The 22,356-nt window shown below is 34.5% G+C and overlaps 1 protein-coding gene across 1 annotated transcript in view; it reads left to right on the forward strand.

Moving 5' to 3' along the window:
* LOC135226697 (dedicator of cytokinesis protein 3-like) overlaps window positions 1-22,356 on the forward strand; it is a 141,271-nt gene that overhangs the window by 37,844 nt on the left and 81,071 nt on the right. Inside the window, 3 exon segments of the mRNA XM_064266407.1 lie at window positions 19,756-19,840; window positions 20,472-20,510; window positions 21,658-21,806. Of these exon segments, the coding sequence (XP_064122477.1) occupies window positions 19,756-19,840; window positions 20,472-20,510; window positions 21,658-21,806 (273 nt within the window).

The raw sequence follows: 22,356 nt of genomic DNA on the forward strand, positions 1-22,356 counted from the left end.
ATACCACAAAGAAATACAAAGGAAAAATAAACGACGGTGTATCTGCGAGACCTTTCGACGTTAAGCGTCCTAAGCAGATGGAACTGCTTTATAAAGGACGTTTAAACGCGAAAGGTCTCGCGGATACTCCCTGTCGTTTATTTCCTTCGTGGCATATATCTTTATTTATAGATTTATCACGTTCCTAACTTTCATGATTTAGTTTATATATATATATATATATATATATATATATATATATATATATCATATATATATATATATATATATATACATATATATATAGTTGGCCGTGTTTTCCATTTAATCCTGATAATTGCATTTTCTTTGTATCGGGGCTATTAATGCCTATACTCTGTTTTTTTTCCATCTGTCCCTCCGCCTGTGTTTGTTCGCATGGTATACTGCGTCTCGGGCTTTCCCGGGCTTTAAATAGTTACGCTACGTGTACGTTTTAGGTAAATAAAAGGATATCTGGGTCTACATTTGCAACTGAAAAAGAAAAGTGTTTTAATAATTTACTGAATGCGAATTACAACGTTGATATTCGAAATAGGATATTATTTCAAACCCCGGGACGCAGTGTTACCATGCGCAAACACCACAGGCGAATGGACAGATGGAAAAACAGAGTATAGTTGTAGGTCGTTGTTGTTAATTAGTCGTTCGCCAGTTGTGTCAACACGGGGTTTTGGTTGTAAGAGCCGTTCAGCAAAAGATACTATTAGTGGTGCTGTCTTAAAATACTACAGGGCATAATTAAGGGAGCGATCTTCCCTTTTCATAGATGAAGTTACAGATTCAACCATGCATTACAGGGTGCATGGATCAGTCCTCATGCGAGAGCTCGTGCTAGTGCAACACTATCAGCATGATGGATCATTTTGACATTCCTTTTACTGCAAAAAAAAAAAAAATAAATAAATAAATAGATAAATAACAGTAGTGGATGGAATAATAACATTACAACAGCAGAAATCAGATGATAACGATATCTTATGAAATATACTTGTGGGGGGCTTTATTGATAAAAAAAGTATCAAGACCTGAATATAGAGATAAGATGGATAATGGATACCACCGCGGAAATTGAACCCATATTCATAGGGAAACTAGGCACGATCCCAAGATCCCTGGCAAGGAACCTGAAAAAATTGGATGCTGAAGTAGCTCCAGGTCATGCAAAGAGTGTGCTACTAGAAACAGCGCACATAGTGGGAAAAGAGGCAGAGTGCAACCTGGACCCCCACACAATAAAAACCACCCAGTCGAATAGGATGACTGGGATAGAAACAAATAAATCAATAGATAAATAATAATAATAATAAATAATAATAATAATAATAATAATAATAATAATAATAATAATAATAATAATAACTTACCTTCGGTAAATAAAAAAATGCTTTGGATATGTTTCCCTGGCCTAAGGCTCTAACAGAGTTCCGCTGAGGGGGGAGGGGGGTGTTGGACTGATTTAGGTTTTCATCTCAGCATTGTCCTTTCGGTATTCATCGTAGTTGAGAAACCATATTCATATTTAAGTGATGGGATAATGTTGCCAATCCGATGGGCCTCTTCTTGTTAAACTTGTATCTTGATAGTCGCGTTGACAATCCACTTTTAGCAAATAACTGTGACGTCATTCTTACCATATGTGCCACGCATCAAATTCCGTAGTCATAATTTTATTTATATTTGCTGTTCATATTTATCTGTTTATTTTTTGTTTCGTTATTTGTATTTTTATATACCTGCTTTTTCATTCCTTACAGTTTTCCCTTTATCCACACAGGCTGATTCTAATTTTGAGGCTCATTTTGCCAGTTGAACTTTCGTCTAAACCCATACCACATAAATCTTGGATTTGAATATTTTTATAGTGATCCTTTATTCGGCAACTAAGAGATGATGTGGCAGTGACAAATGTCCCACAATTTCTTTACAGTAGCCCTTTTTTATGGAAACTTTAGGCTTATTGCTGAGAAATAGTACTAATGAAAAGGATGGAGATCATCGTAGGGTTAACAAATTAAAGTTGCCATAGACCTAGTTCAAGACTCTCTTTCATATAGATTTATTTAATATTTTCACTCATTTACATAGGCAAAAGACAGTTACGGGGTTCCGTATATGAAAAAAAGAAGAAAAAAAAGGAAATGGGATATCCTGGTGCTAAACAACATCCTATCCTGAATCTGAAAAAAATAAAACGGGAAGTCTTAACGGGAAGCTTGAGTCACTGAAACGTAGAAGTTGACGAATGTTATATATTTGTTTTTCGTCAAAAATTTGCTACCCGAGACCAAAATAAAACAGTGGTCGATGAAATCTACCAAAAAAGCCACCACAAACGTTTTCCTGAAAATCTAAAAAACAAACGGGAGAAATCAAAACAAAGATAGGCCTACGTCGAAAGTTGTAGGACCGAACATAATTCCTTTGCTCTCCAAAACCGTACATTACTTGGTAGAATAGAGAACATTTATTATCGTGATGGCTTTTTATAATGTATGTTTCCTTCGTCCTTCATGATACAAACTTCTTTTCATTCAAGACCATAAACGGTAGAATGTCATATATATATATATACATATATATATATATATATATATATATATATATATATATATTATATATATAGATATATATATATATATATATATTGTCTGTCTGTTTGCTATGCATGCCCAGACTATGAAAGCTAGTGCTACCAAATTTTTACCATGGACTCCCCCTCCCTCAAGGAAGGTTTATAGTCAAATCCGAAATTTAAGTGCCATTTCTAATGGAGCTTAACCCCTCTTTATCATACCCCTATTTTTTTTTTTTTTTTTTTTTCACAACATTCGTAGTTGACAGCAAACTCTTCGGATTTTTCGCAACCCTTTTTTTCACTCGGTACTATTAATGTAATAACTCTATGGATTTTTCAAATCTTCTTTGGCTCGACAGAATTCCAAGTGATTATATTTATTCTGAAAGTGATTGCATAATCTGACCCTGTATGCGTTTTGTCATCACGAACGGCATGCCCCAATTTATCACGAGCAACACCGGTTACAGCATTTGTAGGTTAAATAAAAGGCAAATAAAGTAAAGAAACAAAAAGTGTTCTTATTTTCGAAAGTACATATAATGCCATTTTGTTTTGTTTCTTTATAATGCCATGGTTTTCGTTTCTTTTAATTGGACTGAGTGAGCATCGCGCTTTCATTGTGGAAACGTTTATCAAACAAACGAATAACTGTAACTGCAACACAAAAAGCGTTCCGTTTGCACTTCAATCTTGGTAGACATGATCCCGTACAGCTCGAAACACGATCTTGTTATGGGTTACCAACTTCAGAGCTACTGCATCTGCATTGAAACGAAAATCAACCGGCCGACCTCGCACCGCCAGAACTCCAGAAAATGTGGCAGCGGTAAGAGCTTCAGTTCAACAGTCTCCACTCCGTTCCACATTTAAACGCGCCCAGGCTCTTAGACTTTCCGAAAGAAGTTTGAGAGGAATTCTTCTCAATGATCTTCAAATGCATCCATACAAAATGATGTTGGCACAAGAACTCAGCGAAAGAGACACTGAAACTCGCAGAGCATTCCACATGAAATGACCCGCCGAGTTATAGACAACTTTCGTGAACGCCTTCGACAGTGTGTGGACAATAATGGATCCCATTTGACTGATTTCTTTTAAAACAACTGAAACAAAATGGCATTATATGTAATTTTCGAAAATAAAAACACTTTTTTGTTTCTTTACTTCATTTGCATTTTATTAAACCTACAAATGTGTCAGATCATTTTGCCTGACCCTGTATATATATATATATATATATATATATATATATATATATATATATATATATATGTGATATATATATATATATATATATATATATATATATATATATATATATATGAGCCTTATTCAATGGAACAAGGTGGGGCCATTGACTTGAATTCAGGCTTCCAAAGAATATGTTGTTCATCTAAAAAATACAGAGGATAATAGGGAATACAAAAGAAGAGATCAAATATCAGAAAACAAAAGTAAGCTAACAAAATTATTAGATAAATAGCTAAAAATGGAAACAAATGATTCAAAGAACAAAGAGATGGCACTTTTGAGGTTCTAATTGTACGCACAACATCCTCATTAGGAGACTGTTCCATAGTCAAACTGAGATGTTTGACTGGGAGGTAGCATACACTTACACTCTCTCTCTCTCTCTCTCTCTCTCTCTCTCTCTCTCTCGTCTCTCTCTCTCTCTCTCTCGTCTCTCTAAGATATATATATATATATATAATATATATATATATATATATATATATATATATATATATATATGTGTGTGTGTGTGTGTGTGTGGATGTGGTATATATGTTTGAGCGCGTGTGCGCGGGAATGTTTGTATGTGTGTGTGCAACTGTTACGTGTTAATATAGTTCACCCGTTCGTATCTAATCAGCAACCGTTTCCGCAAAAAAGGACTTAACGGGGGCCCGGGGGTAAGGGGGGGGGCGGGCGGGGGAGAGAGGTATATTGGACAACACCACCGATAACTTAACAGTCTTGTTCAGCTTGTGAAATCTAGACCTACGTTCAGAACCTGTGAAAAAATAGTTACAGTTTTTGTTAGATTGTATAATGGATTCATGTGCATCACTTCAAATGTTCTGTACGCAATGTATATATCGGCCATTTCTTATTTTGGGCGGATTAGGAGTCTCGGTGTCAGGTAAGCAATTTCAAGTGGATGTTATAGCAGCCATGACACCCTACTGAACTCTTCAGCTAACCGTAAACTTAACCTGTTCAGAGATGCACAAAAATTAACTTCTAGTATAAGTAATTTTAGTCAGTTATTGCAGATTATAAAATCCTGAAAAAAATATTTACCATTGAAACTTAGTTATAGCTTCAATAAAATGAATAGCGGCTGGTGTTATTAAATGCTGATAAAGAGTCGCACCGCTGAATGTTACTTGATTTAAAGAAGTTAATGTGGGGCCAGGTCTGGTTAAAAAGTTTTAGAGACAGATTTAAAAAAAAAGTTTTCGAAGGCTTTTAGAACTGGAGGGCGTTAGGATGTGATAACAAGAGAGACTGCATTATGGCAGTTAAACCATAACAGTTGACGGTTTAGAGAGTAGTACGTACTGTAGAACTCAAAGTTAAGGTCTTCAATGAATAGAAGAGGAGTAGTGGTCCTGTGTGCATGGGGAAAGGAATGATAAAGGCGGAGTTAAAGCTGTTTTGAGAAAATTAGAAAGCAACTGCGCGTAGTATTTCGTTCTGAATAACTGTAACAAATAGGCCTATAGAACGGCCAATTAAAGGTACTCAAAATGTAAAGCTGAGTCACTTGTTTTGTTTGTGTTTGTATGGTGTGTTTACGTTGCATGGAACCAGTGGTTATTCAGCAACTGACAACGGCTTTACGTGACCTTCCGAACCACGTCGAGAAGTGAAACTTCTATCACCAGAAAAATACACATCTCTCACTCCCTCAATGGAATGGCCGAGAATCAAACCCACGACCACCGAGGTGAGAAGCAAACACCAAACCAACCACGCCACTGAGGCGCTCTCACCTTTTATTTTGTAAGACCCATTTGAAGTTGTGCCCTGTAACAATATTGGACGAGAGGGGAGTGGCTCGGCCACTAAGACAGAGCCTTCGGCCCTTGGCGAATACATGTTTATATTTGTGGATATGTCTAGTAGTATACTACCTATAAGCAGGGCTGCCAGATTTCCACCACTAAGGAAATCCACGTTCGGTATCACACAGTTGCCAGTTATGCAATATATTCGACTTTATCGATGTAGTGGTTGGAACTCTGGAGGAATGTTATATGTTGATCTAGTAAGTGTTCAAAACTTAGCGGTATGAATTCCTAGCCAATATTTTATTTTTTTTAACTGATAATAAGGGTAGACACTGACCCTTTCCGTTTTTAGTTCATATTGTTTTAAACATTTAGTTAGATTTTTATTGTAGTGTTTTTGACGAGGGTAAAAGAAACAAAACTTCTGAACAACAGTCGATACTCTTTAATTGATGATGAAAAAACTGGAATGAAACTGATCTAATTTGACGATGAAAGAGTTGAATGAAACTCCTTTAACAAGTGATGAAAATTGAAATTGAAAGAATTTTTTGCGGTATTTCGAATTTGACGATGAAAAAAGTAACATAGGACATTTACAACAAGTTTATAGTTATTACAATAAGTTAAATAAATATTACTGTACTAGAATGCAATAAGTATATATATATATATATATATATATATTATATATATATATATATATATATAATAAAGCATCTAATCACGTCGTCGTAATGAAATATATAGACGAATTTATCATAATGGTCAATCTGACAGTCTTGATATAAAGATAATGACTAGACCTATATATCTTGGGCTAACTAACACTATTGGTTATATGCTCGCACGTGAACTCAAAAAAATAATTATCACTATTGTATCATTGCAATTACATAATTACATTAAACTTTCATAAAGAATATTTTGAAGCTGCAAATGTAAGAGTAAGCACAAGTGTTATAACTATCATCGATTTTTTAGATTAAAGTAAACTGGCAACGTATCCTAGAACTAGGCTAATGTACTGAACCATTTATCTTACATGAAGATTTCATTACCACTTAATTATATAATTTCTTACTTTATCGTTGTCAAACACAGTCATTCATTTAGGGCAATGTCAACTGACATGAGCGCTATTATCTACACTGGTAAACTAGGCCTAGGATTCTGCTAAGATATTACGTTATACGAATTAAAGTTATATCATTAAAGCCCGTTCCTTTCAAAAGTTTATGTCACTGTAGTTGTAGAATAACCAACCTGATATACAGGCACAGTAATAATTTTCACATGCAAAAATTGCAATCTGTATTGCAAAGCTGTAAAAGTGCTTCGCGCCGAAAAATAATTTGGTACCAAATTTTTTCAAGAAAATATACCATCAACACTAGCAAAATAAGAATACTCTCTAGTATCATGAACAAGAAACAAAAATGTAAATTTTGTTGAGGACAAGATTAAAAATAAGTAATTTTGATAGTAACTGAGGCTAGTTGGAGCTGGAGTCAGCCAGTTCGTTCGGTCAAGATCTAGTTCTTTTATTCTAGGTCTTGGTAATTTGCAAATGAATCAACGGTCAGATATGCATCTGATAAGCATCCAAACGCATCCACAAAATTAAAAAATGATAATACTAAATTATTTTGGATTTTTAAAGATATTTGTGTGAGACTATTAAATAGAATAGTAAAAAAATTTCATAACTTATTATTAGATTTTAACTAGCATACGCTTTTTAAGTAAAAAGCGTGGAAATTTTTACGTGTGGATTCCACACACCCCTCCTAATCACAATGTGGACAAGATAAGCCGTATAAGTGACTTTATTTCCACACTTCGGTAGCCCTGCCTATAAGGTAATAGGTTGACGGAGAATTTTCAAAACTCAAAAAGGAAGATGAAAAAAACGTTGGTAAAATTTGCGACATAAAAATTATTTTTTTGAGTGGGAGGTATAATGGTCCGAATTTGTGGGTGAAAAAACACATTACTGGTTGTTGTGAAAGCTGCTTGGTCTGATAAAATGTATAAAAGTTACTGTTAAACTTCCTATAATTTTATGAGAAAAGATTGTAACTACCCATTGGCGTTTGCTTAAAAAATTTAATTTAAAATAATTCAGACAGCCTGACTAAGTACTACGCCTAGAACTGGAACTATACTTGTTTTTTCGATCTGTCCCTCCGCCTGTGGTGGTCGCGCATGGTAACACTGCGTCTCGGGCTTTAAATAGTTGCTATGTCTAAGTTTTGGGTAAATAAAAGGTTATCTGGGTATACAATTGCAACTGAAGTGTTTTTGAATAATTTACTGTATGCTAATTACACCGTTAATATTCTAAATAGGATATTAATTAAAGCCCGGGACGCAGTGTTACCATGCGCAAACACACAGGCGGATGGATAGATGGAAAAAAAACAGAGTATAGATATAAGATTTAGGCCTAAGCCCCCCAAACTCTGGGATTATTTAGGTCATTCAGCGCTGGAAAGGAAAACTGAGAGTAAAAGAGGTTTCAAAGGTGCACCATGAAACAACTAAAAGAGAATATGAACAGAGATACAGTAAACGGAATGAAAAGGGTTGCACTAATGGACCGAAAGGACACTGTAAAGAACTTCAGTAGTGTCTAGCGCACTGCGTGAGGTGCACTGATGATACCATACCTCCCTCATAGACTTAAATTCTGTTAATGTTACTTTGGGGGTATAAATAGCAATAAAACAAAGCATGCAGGCATCCGGAGTTGTAAATGTGTTTTTGTAAAACAGGCCCGTACCCAGAATTCTTTTTTTTTGTGGGGGGGGGGTGTTTTTTCCCCCAAAACTGGACCTTTTCTTCTATAAATGACATTGGATACGTAGGTATATACAAGATGAAATACTTGAAAAATATGGGCTTCCAGAATTTTTTTTTTCGGGGGTCGGTGGGGGCTCGTTCGACCGTCGACAACGCCACCCCTCCTTTCGGTACAGGCCTGTAGAAGTGACGGAAAAGGAAATGGTTCACCTGAATGCTTTAGTATATACTAGCATATTAAGGGGGGGCGGGTAGGATGAAACACCATTATAAACCATCTATTATAGGAGTCCCCACTATGACACTGGCAAGTTCATGCCCATCGGACAGCCGTTGGCCGTGATTGAATGACAGACGGACCGACACTCGACAGACATAACGCCTATACGCCTCACCCGCCACCCACCAACCCCCCAACCCCTCTCCTTTCACGCTTTCCTCGTCTTTGTTTCTTCGTGGCCTGTACATTAATAAAAAAAAAAAAAAAATTAAAGAATATGTAACAAGAGGATGATAACGGCTTTTAAGGAAATGTGGAAGAGATAAAATTTAACGCAAAACGTTTATTTCAGCTAGATCGTTTTTTTTTTTTTTGTTTTTTTTTCTGAATTAAGGACATTGGATGTAACGCCAGTAAGATAAGATAATTAGTCAATGAAATTCAAGTCAGAATTTATTTAGATAATAAAACTGGTTCGATAAGGAAAAGACGGTTTGAAGAATTTAGAGAGTAATAATCAAATACGGGTTTTACTCTGTATAAAATTTTTTTTACTTTCTTTTTTTTTTTCCTCTATTCATATGTGTAGTTTCGTCTCATTATTTTATTATTATTAATATTATTAGTATATTAATTATTATTATTCATTATTATTATTATAATAATCATACGGTGTTTTACAAAAACTTCTGTATTAGATTTTTTTTACTTTCTTTTTTCCTCTTCAGAATGTGTTAGTTTTTCGGCTCATTATTATTATTATTATTATTATTATATTATTATTAGTTATTATTATTTATTATTATTATTATTTATTATTTATTTTATTATTATTAGATTATTAAGTTCACGAGCAATTCTCAGAAGTTAAAATCGACATTTTCTTGACAAGTAAAATTAATAGTTGCTTACGCTTATTCATGCTTGCTTCCTGCCGACTTTAGAAATGGTGAAATTATATGTTGGCATTACCCCAGTTTGCTCTTTCCTGACATTTCAGCATTTATAACGGCGGTTGTATAAATGTTCGTATAAAATGGCCTTGTCGCAGTCGTGGTAACAGTTGTGACACAGCGGGTGTATCAATGAGCACTGACGTGAGATATATATTTGGATTCGACCAACTTTCTTACTCGTGTATTGTACTTTTTACGTTTATGGGTATACAGTCATTGCAAAGTATGATTTATATGATTTATCACTATCACGACATACGGCCGAGAATTCGTCCCGTACTCTATCAGGGCGTGACCTGGCCTGACATTTTGAACGAGGCGGGCGAATTAGTGTTGATGGGGAACGCCCCTCCGAGTAGATTGTCAATGAGCGTGCTGCCATCTATCGCCCGGATGGCTAAGCTTCAAAAGTAAATAGTCAATATGCACAACTCCAATCTCTAGTGATTACCATGAAGTTAATTGCTCTAAACCGCACGGAACTCTTTAGACGTCTATGCTAGAAAAAAGTAGAAGTGTTTCAGCCGTTCACATGGGAACTTGAATATGTGGACGCCGACTAAAATCAGAAAGAAATTTGGTGTGGGTAAGTGTCCTCAGCGGTCCAAGGCTACCGTTAGGCCTCGTAAGACCAACCCTTCTTATTTTCCTCGATGCGGAGGAGGACTTGCATTGCGTTGTTATCCCGATTGGGTCTGTTGGGTCGCAAATTTCACGCTATATTTTATCCTCTTGAGAATGTCTGTTATGCGCATTATTCCATGTTGAGTGAATGCAAATGAATGGCAGAATTGTACGCCAACTTGCTGTTTATGGTTAGGATGTTTTTTTTTCTTTTTCTGCATCGCATCCTGGGATCAGCTGATGATTGTACTGTGAAACTTCAATTTCTTTCTAAAAACGTGAAGTTTTATTTTCATTAGGTATAACTTAGCTAATTCATATATAGGTACAACGCAATTCTTACTACTAGTATACCTAATACCTATTTGGGGGAACCCAGCCATTTTTGTAGTACTAGGTACTACTAGGTACCAATTTCTGGAGACCCACAATACTGTAGTAGCTATGCAGCAATCATGTGGACCCCAGTAGGATAGGTTTTGAAGAGGGTAACTCGAGAGTAGAGTAGGTTGGAGAAACAATAGTGGACGAAAATGAATAAACCTCAAGATAAACTGTCAAAGAAATAGCTACCCTTTCACTGTTATGAAATGTATTAAAAACAAAATATAAGCAATAATAATAATAATAAAAAAAAGATTCCTTATGGCTACTTAATTACAGGAATGCATTTGAGGTACCAGTCCTTAACTGACTTGGAGGGACCCCTGCTGGACCTTCCCCACCTCTTTAACCTGAACAGACCTACAGAGGCTTATAGCATGGAACTGAAGTACATAAAATTCTTCCTCAACCTAACTTTTGCTCATATACAGTTGGTACATAGAAACTCCTATAACAAAATTCATGGTAGATCGAAGGGGACTAATCTGGTCATATGCCCCTTCATGGATATGAGTAATACACATTGTTTTCTTTCAATAAATCATTATTATTAGAAAAAATTTTGCTTAGTATGATTATTCAGCAAAAACTGAAATACCAATAACCAACAACAAAAACTAGCCTACTAGGTGTATATATATGTGCACATACATATATAAACATTGATATATATATATACGATATATATAGAATATAATATATATATATATCTATATATATATATATATATATATATATATATATACTTATATATATATATATATAATATATATATATATATATATAATTATATGTACTGTGATTGTTTGCTGATGGATACACTCGTTTTCCATGCATATCTCACTTATCATAAGAATGAATGTGTCTGCCTTTGAGACTGCATCTTTGGATACTTAGAAATCTTTTTGGATTTTGAACGGTACTGTTTGTATGTTAACCTCAGTTGCCTTCCTATTCTCATGCTCTATTTTCTGGCTTGCTTACATGTATCCCTATACTGCTTGTGCTTTGCCCCTGCTGGCAAGAAGTGCAGTACTTGTGCCTGTTTAACCCCTCTTACGCCGAAGGGTATAATAAAAATTGTCTCCAGTATGGCGGGGGGTCTCGGAGTGAGCACGGAAGCGGAAAAAGTATTTTTTTCCAAAAATCACAGCGCACTTAGTTTTCAAGATTAAGAGTTCATTTTTGGCTCTTTTTTTTGTCGTTGCCTGAAGTTTAGTACTATGCAACCATCAGAAATTAAAAATTATATCGTTATCATATATAAATAATGCGATATATGATAGCGCAAAAACAAAATTTCACATATAATTGTATTCAAATCGTGCTGTGAGGAAAACGGTTAAAGCTAACGAGTTAATTTTTTTTTGTATTGTACACTAAATTGCAATCATTTTGGTATCTAACACATTGTAAAACGATCAAAGCAATACAGAGAAAATATTATCACAAAATGATGCATGAATTCTTAACGTGCGGATGTAAAAAAATGTTTTTTTCAAAAATTCACCATAAATAAAATCTGAATATTGTTCTAGAGACTTCCAATTTGTTTCAAAATGAAGATAAATGATTGAATATTACTATACTGTAAGAGTTTTAGCTTACAATTGCAGTTTTCAACCATTTCGGACGAGTTAAATTTGACCGAATGTCAAAATTTATATATACGATATATATTTTTTTATATGCAAATATTTAAAAAAATGAGAAAAGCTACAACCTTCAATTATTTTTGTTGTATTCTTCATGAAATTGCCCACATTTTCATATAAAAAACTCTATGAAACGCCTCATATGAAATGGAGCAAATATTACAAGAATGAGACATACACATTTAGGAGATTTGCGGCGGAGAATCCGCGCGCGGAGGGAAGAAAAATTTTTTTTTTTTAATTCACCATAAATCTAAATATTGTGCTAGAGACTTCGAATTTGTTTCAAGATGAAGATAAATGACTGAATATTACTAGACTGTAAGAGTTTTAGCTTACAATTGCATTTTTCGACTACTATTTCGGTAGAGTCAAAGTTGACCGAACCTGGTTTGTTCTATTTATCGTGATTTATATGCAAATACAGGCGGTCCCCGGGTTACGACGGTCCGGCTTACGACGTTCCGAGGTTACGACGCTTTTTCTTAAATATTCAATGGAAAAATCCGTCCTCTAGGGTTACGACGCTTGTTCCGAGGTTACGACGCTGACGCTTCCGACGCTCCGAGTTAACGACGCTTTTAAAAAACGCATACTATGATAAAAATCCTTTATAGTTTAGCACAGTATATTAATAAAAATAAGTTTCTGGTTAGATTACAACAAAAATTTTGAGATTATGATGATTTTCGACACTTTTTATGTTGTATTTTTCTATGTTTTTAGTGACGCCTCATATGCGGAACTAGTTTCCGAGCGAATGAATACATTACTAGTTTACATATAACAGTCCAAAAGCGCAAAATAATGAAAAAATCATTGCTTGTTTCCAGTAATAATAACAAAACGAAGTTTCTGTTAGATTACAACGCAAATTCCAAGTATCCAAAGAGAGACATTATCCAGTAATTTGATCAGAGAGAGAGAGAGAGAGAGAGAGAGAGAGAGAGGAGAGAGAGAGAGAGAGAGGAGACGAGACGAGAGAGAGAGAGAGAGAGAGGCGTCTTCCGACGCTCCGAGTTAACGACGCTTTTAAAAAACGCATATATGATAAAAATCCTTTATAGTTTAGCACAGTATATTAATAAAAATAAGTTTCTGGTTAGATTACAACAAAAATTTTGAGATTATGATGATTTTCGACACTTTTATGTTGTATTTTTCTATGTTTTTTAGTGACGCCTCATATGAACGGAACTAGTTTCCGAGCGAATGAATACATACTAGTTTACATATAACAGTCCAAAAGCGCAAATAATGAAAAAATCATTGCTTGTTTCCAGTAATAATAACAAAACGAAGTTTCTGGTTAGATTACAACGCAAATTCCAAGTATCCAAAGAGAGACATTATCCAGTAATTTGATCAGAGAGAGAGAGAGAGAGAGAGAGAGAGAGAGAGAGAGAGAGAGAGAGAGAGAGAGAGAGAGAGAGAGAGAGGCGTCTTCGACGCTCCGAGTTAAGGACAGAGAAGTGTCGTTTCGTTTAAAACGGCCTCTGACTCATGCCAGTAAATGTTTTGTGATACTAATAATATAAGCTATTTAAAGACACGTTTACTTTAATAGTCTATATGATACGTAAATAGTAATCAACTGTTCTTGTAGCCTCAATATTTGGCAAAATCGAAGTATCCAAAGAGAGACATTATCCAGTACGTAATTTGATCAGAGAGAGAGAGAGAGAGAGAGAGAGAGAGAGAGAGAGAGAGAGAGAGAGAGAGAGAGAGAGAGAGACGCTTTGGCAACAATGGTCTTGGGGGTTTTTATAGCTTCCTTCTGCTTGATGATCGTGGATATTGTAGAAGGATTTCGACCATACTCGTTTGCCAAATCGACGATATGAACGCCCACGTTCATGCTTTGCTATAATTTCATGTTTTGCTTCCATCGAAATCATTTTCTTGGGTTTTTTCTTATCACTGCTTTGTCTTTAGCTTTGAGACCCATGGTTAATAATAAAATAGACAAAATAACACGAAAAATAGGCGCAAATACAACGAACTAAACAACGAGTGTTAACATGCAGCACCAACAAACAAACAGACTGAACGCCATTTATCGGTCGCCTATACAACTAACACTCATCGCAAAATCGTATCTCAAATATTCGTTGTATATCAAAAGCTTGTATTTCGCAAATTTCTGTTATATCTCAAAACATTCGGTATATAGGGCAATAGTATGTCAAGTTTCCAATGTAATTTGATCAGAGAGAGAGAGACAGAGAGAGAGAGAGAGCGGGATGAGAGAGAGAGAGAGAGAGAGACGCTTTGGCAACAATGGTCCGGGGCGGGATTGACGTACCGTTTGATTTTCTGAACAGATAGGTACACAAGGAGTGAAGGTTCGTTTCATTAAACGGGTCCCTCTGACTCATGGCAGGAAATGTTTTGGTTGATTACTAATATATAAAGCCTATTTAAAGATACAGTTTAACTTAATTAGTCTATAATTGATACGTAAATAGTAATCAGCTGTTCTTGTAGCCCTCAAGATTTTGCAAAATCACTCCAGGTTGTACATAAAACTTTCAAGGAATGTAGTGTCACCAAGAGGATTACAATAGTTTTTACCTTCAAGAACCAGCATTCTTTTATGAAAATAACTCCAGGTTGTACATAAAACTAAGGAAACGACATGTAGTGGTAACCAAAGGATTACAAGTAAGGTTTTTATAACTTTTTATTAGTTTAAGACATATTTCCAAGCGTCGTTCCGGCTTACGACGATTTTCGGCTTACGACGCGTCTCAAGAACGGAAAACCCGTCGTAACCCGGGGACGCCTGTACTTTGAAAATGAGAAAAGCTACAACCTTCAATAATTTTTTGTTGTATTCTACGTGAAATTGCGCATATTTTCATATATAAAACTTTATGTAACGGCTAATTTAAAATGGTGCAAAATTACGACAATCGCACAAAAAAATTTCAGATATTTTTTGGAAGAGTTATCGTGCGGACGTAGGGAAAATGTTTTTTTTTTTTTTCATAAATTCACCATAAATCAAAATATTGTGCTAGAGACTTCCAATTTGTTGCAAATTGAAGGTAAATGATTGAATATTACTAGAATATAAGAGTTTTAGCTTACAATTATGTTTTTCGACCATTCGGTAGAGTAAAAGTTGACCAAAGGTTGAAATTTTGGCACTAATCGTTATTTATATGAAAATATTTCAAAACTGATAAAAGCTACAACCATGGGTTGTTTTTATTTGTATTGTGCATGAAATTGTGCACATTTTCATATATAAAACTTTATGTAACGGCTAATTTAAAATGGTGCAAACATTACGACAATCGCACGAAAAAATTTATCGGAAGAGTTACCTTGCGGACATAAGGAAAAAGTTTTTTCATAAATTCACCATAAATTGAAATATTGTGCTAGAGACGTCCAATTTGTTGCAAAATTAAGGTAAATGATTGAATATTACTAGAATATAAGAGTTTTAGCTTACAATTGCATCTTTCGACCATTTCGGTAGAGTCAAAGTTGACCGAAGGTTGAAATTTGGCACTTATCGTTATTTATATGAAAATATTTCAAAACTGATAAAAGCTACAATCATGAGTATTTTGATGTTGTATTCTACATGAAATTTCGCACATTTTCATATATAATACTCCATGTAACGGCTAATTTAAAATGGTGCAAAAATTATGTCAAAGTGACGAAATAATTTCTGAGATGTGTCACTGATACTTTTTAGTGTGATAAGAAAGAAATTTGCGCTTGCGCACCTGCATAACGATTGTAAACAAAACTACGCCTTGATCCGTGAGCTCCCAGCATCCCCCAAGGCGCGTGATTCAAAAGTTTTCGTCTGGTAGGCCTATAAGTATTTTTCCGCAAATTTTTAAAAAAACTTTTCTATGTCGACGTACGATGCGTCCAATTGGCACCCGACAGACAATTTATCTTGACGTTTAATACGTCCAATCGGCGTAAGAGGGTTAAAATACTGAAAGATAATAGTTCCTAAATTGGAATTCCCTAAAATGGTAATAAGTCCTGAAAACTTCTATTCCAATTGAAGCTATATAAGAGAAGTAAAATCCAAATGAGTCATTGATACCTACTCTTGGTTATTTACATGGTATGTTTTGTCCTTTGCTCGACACTGCATTGAGCCATTTCTTTCTTTCTTTAATATTGTATTCACTACTAATACATTCGAAGGGGCGGAGTTGTTCCCTCACAAAAGGTTTTGATAAGTCAGACATGTAAATATACTTGAAGGTGAAAGACCACAAAAGCCCCACAGATATGAATGTAGCAAGTGTCTAGAAAATTATAAAAGAATTGAATACGCAAAGAAAAAATACTTATATTTTTCCTGCCAAATTATTCAGTCTTGTATGACTTCAGCCCTTCCACACAGGATTACTTGCCTGCTTTAAAAAAAAATGTGCTGTGTAAAAAAATATTAATTCAGCAGTTCCAGTGATCCATCTGAACCAAAGCCCCTTGTTATTATAGAGGTTTCTGCCGTTTTACAATTATGTGTGACTCATTTTTAGTTAGTGAATCTGATGGATAAAGAAGATGAACTTTTTGGAATCACCACTAAAGCTAGCAAACTAGCACATCATTCATTGTGGATAATGGATGTTACCTTCAGAACTGTTCCCTCCATATTGTATTATATATAATATAGAATACAGTTCAAGTCCTGTTGGTCCCAAATTTTATGGCTTGGCTAATCATTTGTTGTAAATGCTAGTAATAACTAGAAATTGTCTATGTTCATGTACATTAGTGGTGTTTATCATAAATTAATGAGTTTAGGTGAAAAGTAACTTTTTATTTACATTTTTGGATATAGTTCATTGTTTATTTGTAATATTGGTGAGAAAATATTTTGCTTTTGGTGCTGACTTGTGTTTCTTCCTCCAGAAATCTACAATTTGAAGCTGAACATGTACAACAAGCTTTACGACTTGATGTTGGGGAAACCGTACAGATCTTGGAGGAATGTTGTGGTGAGTAGCTAATATTAAATCCTCATGCCTTCACATTGTACATTGCTTTACTCATTACACCATTGGCACAGCTGTGTACTCATTAAAATGATAGTAATACATTACAGGATATCAGAAAAGGTGCTTAATTTAAATGCATTACATTTTTACCATTCAGGGTGGTATCGAGGCTTTTCAACAAAAAACAGGAATCTCAAGGGTATATTTCCCGCCCAGTTCATCCACCTGAAGCCCTTCAAAATCGGGACAATGAAGGGTAAGTCTCTTATTTGGACTCTGATGTTTAGAAGTTGCTTTGGTAGTTTTAAGAATTATAGTCACCCCCCCCGGGATTCAAGGGGATAGGGACCACAACCCCCTTGTAAATGCTTGACACTTCTCTAAAAAAGGCTTATAACTGCAAAAGGCTTATAACTGCCTATTTTGGTATTTTAAACACAAAAAAAAAAAAAACTAAAAATGCTTATACTTGACCGTTTTGATAGATCTGTCATGAAAAATATAGTTAAGTCATGCAAATATGAAAATACAGTAATTATCGACTATTTTTCTATTAAAAATTCAGTGAATAGGGGAATTTCCATGAATAAGTGGACATGCGTTCCACAGAGAATCCGCCAATAGGTGAAGCTGGGAATGCAGAACAGCACATAAGCAGGAGTCCACTGTACTACTGTAAATATTGAACTGATTAAATCTATTTTATCAAAAACTAAGCATTTTATGTTCTTTGTTGTGTTCGGTGTTCTGACTTTAGGATAATGGAAGTAATATCCTTGTGGTAATTTCTTAAGGTTCATGGGAATACTGTACACTTTTATGACATTGATTTTGGTTATGGTTTTTACTGTACACTAAATATGAAGATTAGATGATGATAATAATTGGTTGTAAATGTTATAGGATCTTGAGGAATCTTAGAAACTGGTTATAGATAATTGTGATGTAGTTATGGGTATTATATTTATGGTGTGTTTCATATATGTATAACATAGTTTGGGTTTTTTATGTTAGTTTTAAGGGTAGATCAAATAATTTTCTTGCTGTCTTTTTTTTTTTTTTTTTTGAGAGTAGATTCATTGAAGAATGTCCTTTTTGTAAAATAACTAAAGTACTTTAGTTTTTTAGCTCTACACTGTTAAGTATAACTGGTTGACCAGCTGGTAAGTTGCTATTTTAATAATTAAATTGTTTTGCAGGATTTACGAAACTGTAACCCCAGTTGAAGATCCAGTTGTACAGGAAGCAGCTTCAGTGTTGAGAGAATGGGGCCAAATATGGAAGGACTTATATGTGGTAAGGTCTAGAACTTGTGACAACAATTCAAAACCAATCTCTAAATAGTTTGTTTAGTTCATGGGCTTCACGGAAGTTTTTGTGGAAGTAAACCAATCTTTTAGCAGCTTTTATAGTTTGTAGGTTTTATTGAATAAGTAAGAATCAATGTATATTGCTGAATGCAACTGTATACAGCATTTGAATGTATTTTGTAAAGATGATAATTTGTGTTACATTTGGAATTGTTGACCTTGAACAACTTTTAATCATCAGTTTCCCTTGCATCTATAAAACATGTTTATGAAAAGAATTACAGTAACTTACTACTAGTGCTGTTAGGTCCGAGGACAATTTTTTGTGCTTTGATGATAGGTCTCTTACAAGTCTGAGCCTGGAATTCTTGTGTAATGTCCATATTATTTGGTGCTTTTTACTCACTGAATAATTTAAATATTAAATTATTTTAAATAATTTTAAATAATTTAAATTAAAGAGGTTTATATTGTAATGCCTATAACATATGAACAATGAGTGTATGTTTTTTGCCTTCTTATAAATATACAGCTTAAACTGAACTATCCAATTACTGTAACATTGAGACATTAGAGACTATTGGCAGATTGAAGAAACTTGGAGATATTTGTTGAGAAGGGCATTCTAATAATTATTGCCAGTGTTCAAAGAATGAAATACTGTAGGAATTGTTTTAGCTTTTTTCAAGGTTCTAAGAATACACAGATTAATTTAAATGTTCTTTTAATATCTCAAGTTAATATTTATTTCTTATTTAAGGTTCTTGGAACCCCTCATGGCGACCAAGAGCTGTGGGATGCAGTCCGCAAGACTATGATGGACATCGCTGACTGGCGTAAAATGCTGATCACAGGGACATTAACATCAGATCAAATAGGGCAGATTAAATTGAAAATTACGAGGAAAATTGATTGGGGAAATAGGTAAGTTGAAGAGATATCTCTATACTTTCATCAATCTCTTGTTTCTCTATAACCCATTTGTGACCTATTCTTAATGATCAAACTTGGACCTACATGTGGGATTCATTTCCTGGTTTATCATTTCATTGAAACTTTGGAGACTACAAGGGAAAGTCAAATTGAGTTTTCATGAGATGTTTGGAGCCTTAACCATAATTTCATTTTTATTGCACTTAATATCATTTCACTTTTACTTTACTACTGTAAATATTTTTGTCTTATTTCTTTTCACAGGAGGCTGGGTTTAGATCTGGTACCTCGTGTAGATGGTGAAATGGTTGATCCTGATGCCGTTAGTGTAGTAGAGCTTTACAGAGTGGTAAGTGGAGCTAGTGTAGTAGAGCTTTATAGAGTGCTAAGTAGAGAATTTTGCCAGCTGTAGGATGCAATAAAGTGTCTGGGCTCATGTGCTTGAATTTGTTATGAAAATTGAGAACTATTTATTTATTTATTTTTTTTAAAGAAAATCTATCCCAGCTTGATACCATACATCTGTTCACAAACTGTGAATGCCCTAAGGCTAGAATGATTGATTGAATTTACACCATTCACATTTAAACCATTTTTTCCAAGTGTTGTTTATAGTGAAAACATAAGAAGCCCAAAATTTCCATAATGGTGTTATTAAGAATGGATGTAAACCCAAAGCCTTAACAATTAAAGTTAAAAAGGATAATTAGTAGTACATATTGTGAAAGGATACATAAAAAATGTCTAAGTTATTATGAGGGCTGAAGTATTTAATAATTCAGAACAATTAAACAGCAACTGGTCCGGTACTATGAGTGAGATATTTTGAAGATTACCTTTATTCTGAATGATGAAAAGTTTTCCTCTTAGTCTTTTTACTGTTCATCCAGTAAGCTATAACTATTTTTTTTTATTTATATGTTATGGTATATATTATTACTCCTGTTTATTTTTAAATTTTTTTTACTTTTTATCCACAGCATGTCCTGAGTGCAGAAACCTCCCAGGGTCATATACAGGTGAGGACTGGTTGAAAGAAGGGTTTGATTTTCTGTATTACAAATGCAAGTCCATCTGTTCTGGTAAATATGTACAGGCAGTCCCTGGGTTACGACGGGGATTTCGTTCTTGCGATGCGTTGTAAGCCGAAAATCGTCGTAAGTCGGAACATCACCAAAAATCCTAAGAAAACCTTACTTTTAATTCTTTGGGTGCATTCAAAACCATGTAAACTGCATTCTTATTGCATTTTGCATCAAAAAAACCAAAAATCAAAATATATTAGATTTTTGCATTATTGGTGTCATATTTATTGTGCTGATGAGCGTTGTAGGCATCGTAACCATGGAACATGCGTCGTAACCCTGAACATGCGTCATAACCTGGAACGTATTGTAACCATGGAAATAATTTCAGATGAATATAATTGAAAAGCGCCTTAACCTCGAAACGTCGTAAGTTGAACCTGTCTTAACCTGGGGACTGCCTTATTTGTTCCTAAAGTTCTGGTTAATATATATTTGTTTCTAAAGTAACTTTCATTACTTCTTCAAAGGAGGTGGTTTTAGTTTCAGTTTGTATGTTTCCTGGCAAGATTCTGCAGCTGTTGTATTGTCTGTTAAAAAAAAAATTGATACCAAAGGTAGTTCTTATGACAGCCAACTGGGGATCAGAGTCAGGGAGGGATAAGAAGGTAACTTTTAAGAGTTTGGACTGTTCAGCCTTGGTGGAAATCTTTAACTTTTGTTACTTTCATTTGTTATTTGTTATTAGTGAGCTTTGCAAGTCAGCTTGTTCTCAATTAATGAATACAGTAAACTTCTCTTGGTCACTTTTAGGTCACTGTCCTTCCACAATTTTCATTTAAATTTCTCTTTCTGATTTTATTTTTGAAAGCTTCTTCCTTTTTCAGGCAAAGGCAACAAATGATTTAATAAAGAAAAATAGATATATCAATCATAATAATAGCGATTCACTTTATGTTGCTCCCTTTTGTCATTAGTACTCCCTTTTGTCGTAATTGCTACGAAAATCTAACAATGTGATGTAGGGTTTGTGTTAAATTCCTTATTGATAATAATGAACTTACTGATAACTGATGGACTTTTTGTTAATATTAGGTCATGATTCTGCTGTTGTCAAAAGGTATAATCTGTATTTTTTCAGGGACTTGGGACATTAGCTAAAAAGAAAGACAGGAGGAAAGCTCAGAGTCATCACTTGTTTTTTTGTATGCGGGATTTTTCTTATCACCTCGGTGAAGATGCTGAGGTCTTCTTTTCCCTTTACGATGCGTGTAAGGGAAAATTTATCAGGTGAGGTTCTACAAGTGTACTTGCGAGAATGATAATATGTTGGGGAATCATTGTGTAAAGAATCAGTTTTGGGCAAATTCTGTTTCATTTTCAATGTGCTTGAAGGTTAGGTATAGTTTATACATTATGACATTCATGCTAAATTTGAAGCTTAGGTATTTCAGTCAGTTTAGTTAGTTAACATTAGTACTAAAGCTATTTCTAAAATTTTGTCTACTTTATTTTGTGGTTTAGGATCATGCATGAGGTAAATAAATTTTCCTTCATAAACATAGTCATAGCTATCTTATGTTGCCCTGTTGGTATTGAAATGTTAATGTTCTTAAATTTAGATTGTACATATAAGGTTGTCTCCATTGTTTACCTAGTATTAAGTATTATATGAATGGTTTAGAGAACTATAAAGAGCAGTAATTGTTTTATAATTACAACAGTATAATTGCACCTTTTGTGTAATGATTGGAGTCACTTCTGTTTCCAGAGGTACATTTGTAGTTTGGGGAAGGCTTGAAAAGTATGATGTTTATGCTGTACTGCCATTTCTTTGCCA

This window comes from Macrobrachium nipponense, chromosome 15 (genome assembly GCF_015104395.2).
Source record: "Macrobrachium nipponense isolate FS-2020 chromosome 15, ASM1510439v2, whole genome shotgun sequence".
In the NCBI taxonomy this organism is placed as follows: Eukaryota; Metazoa; Arthropoda; class Malacostraca; order Decapoda; family Palaemonidae; genus Macrobrachium; species Macrobrachium nipponense.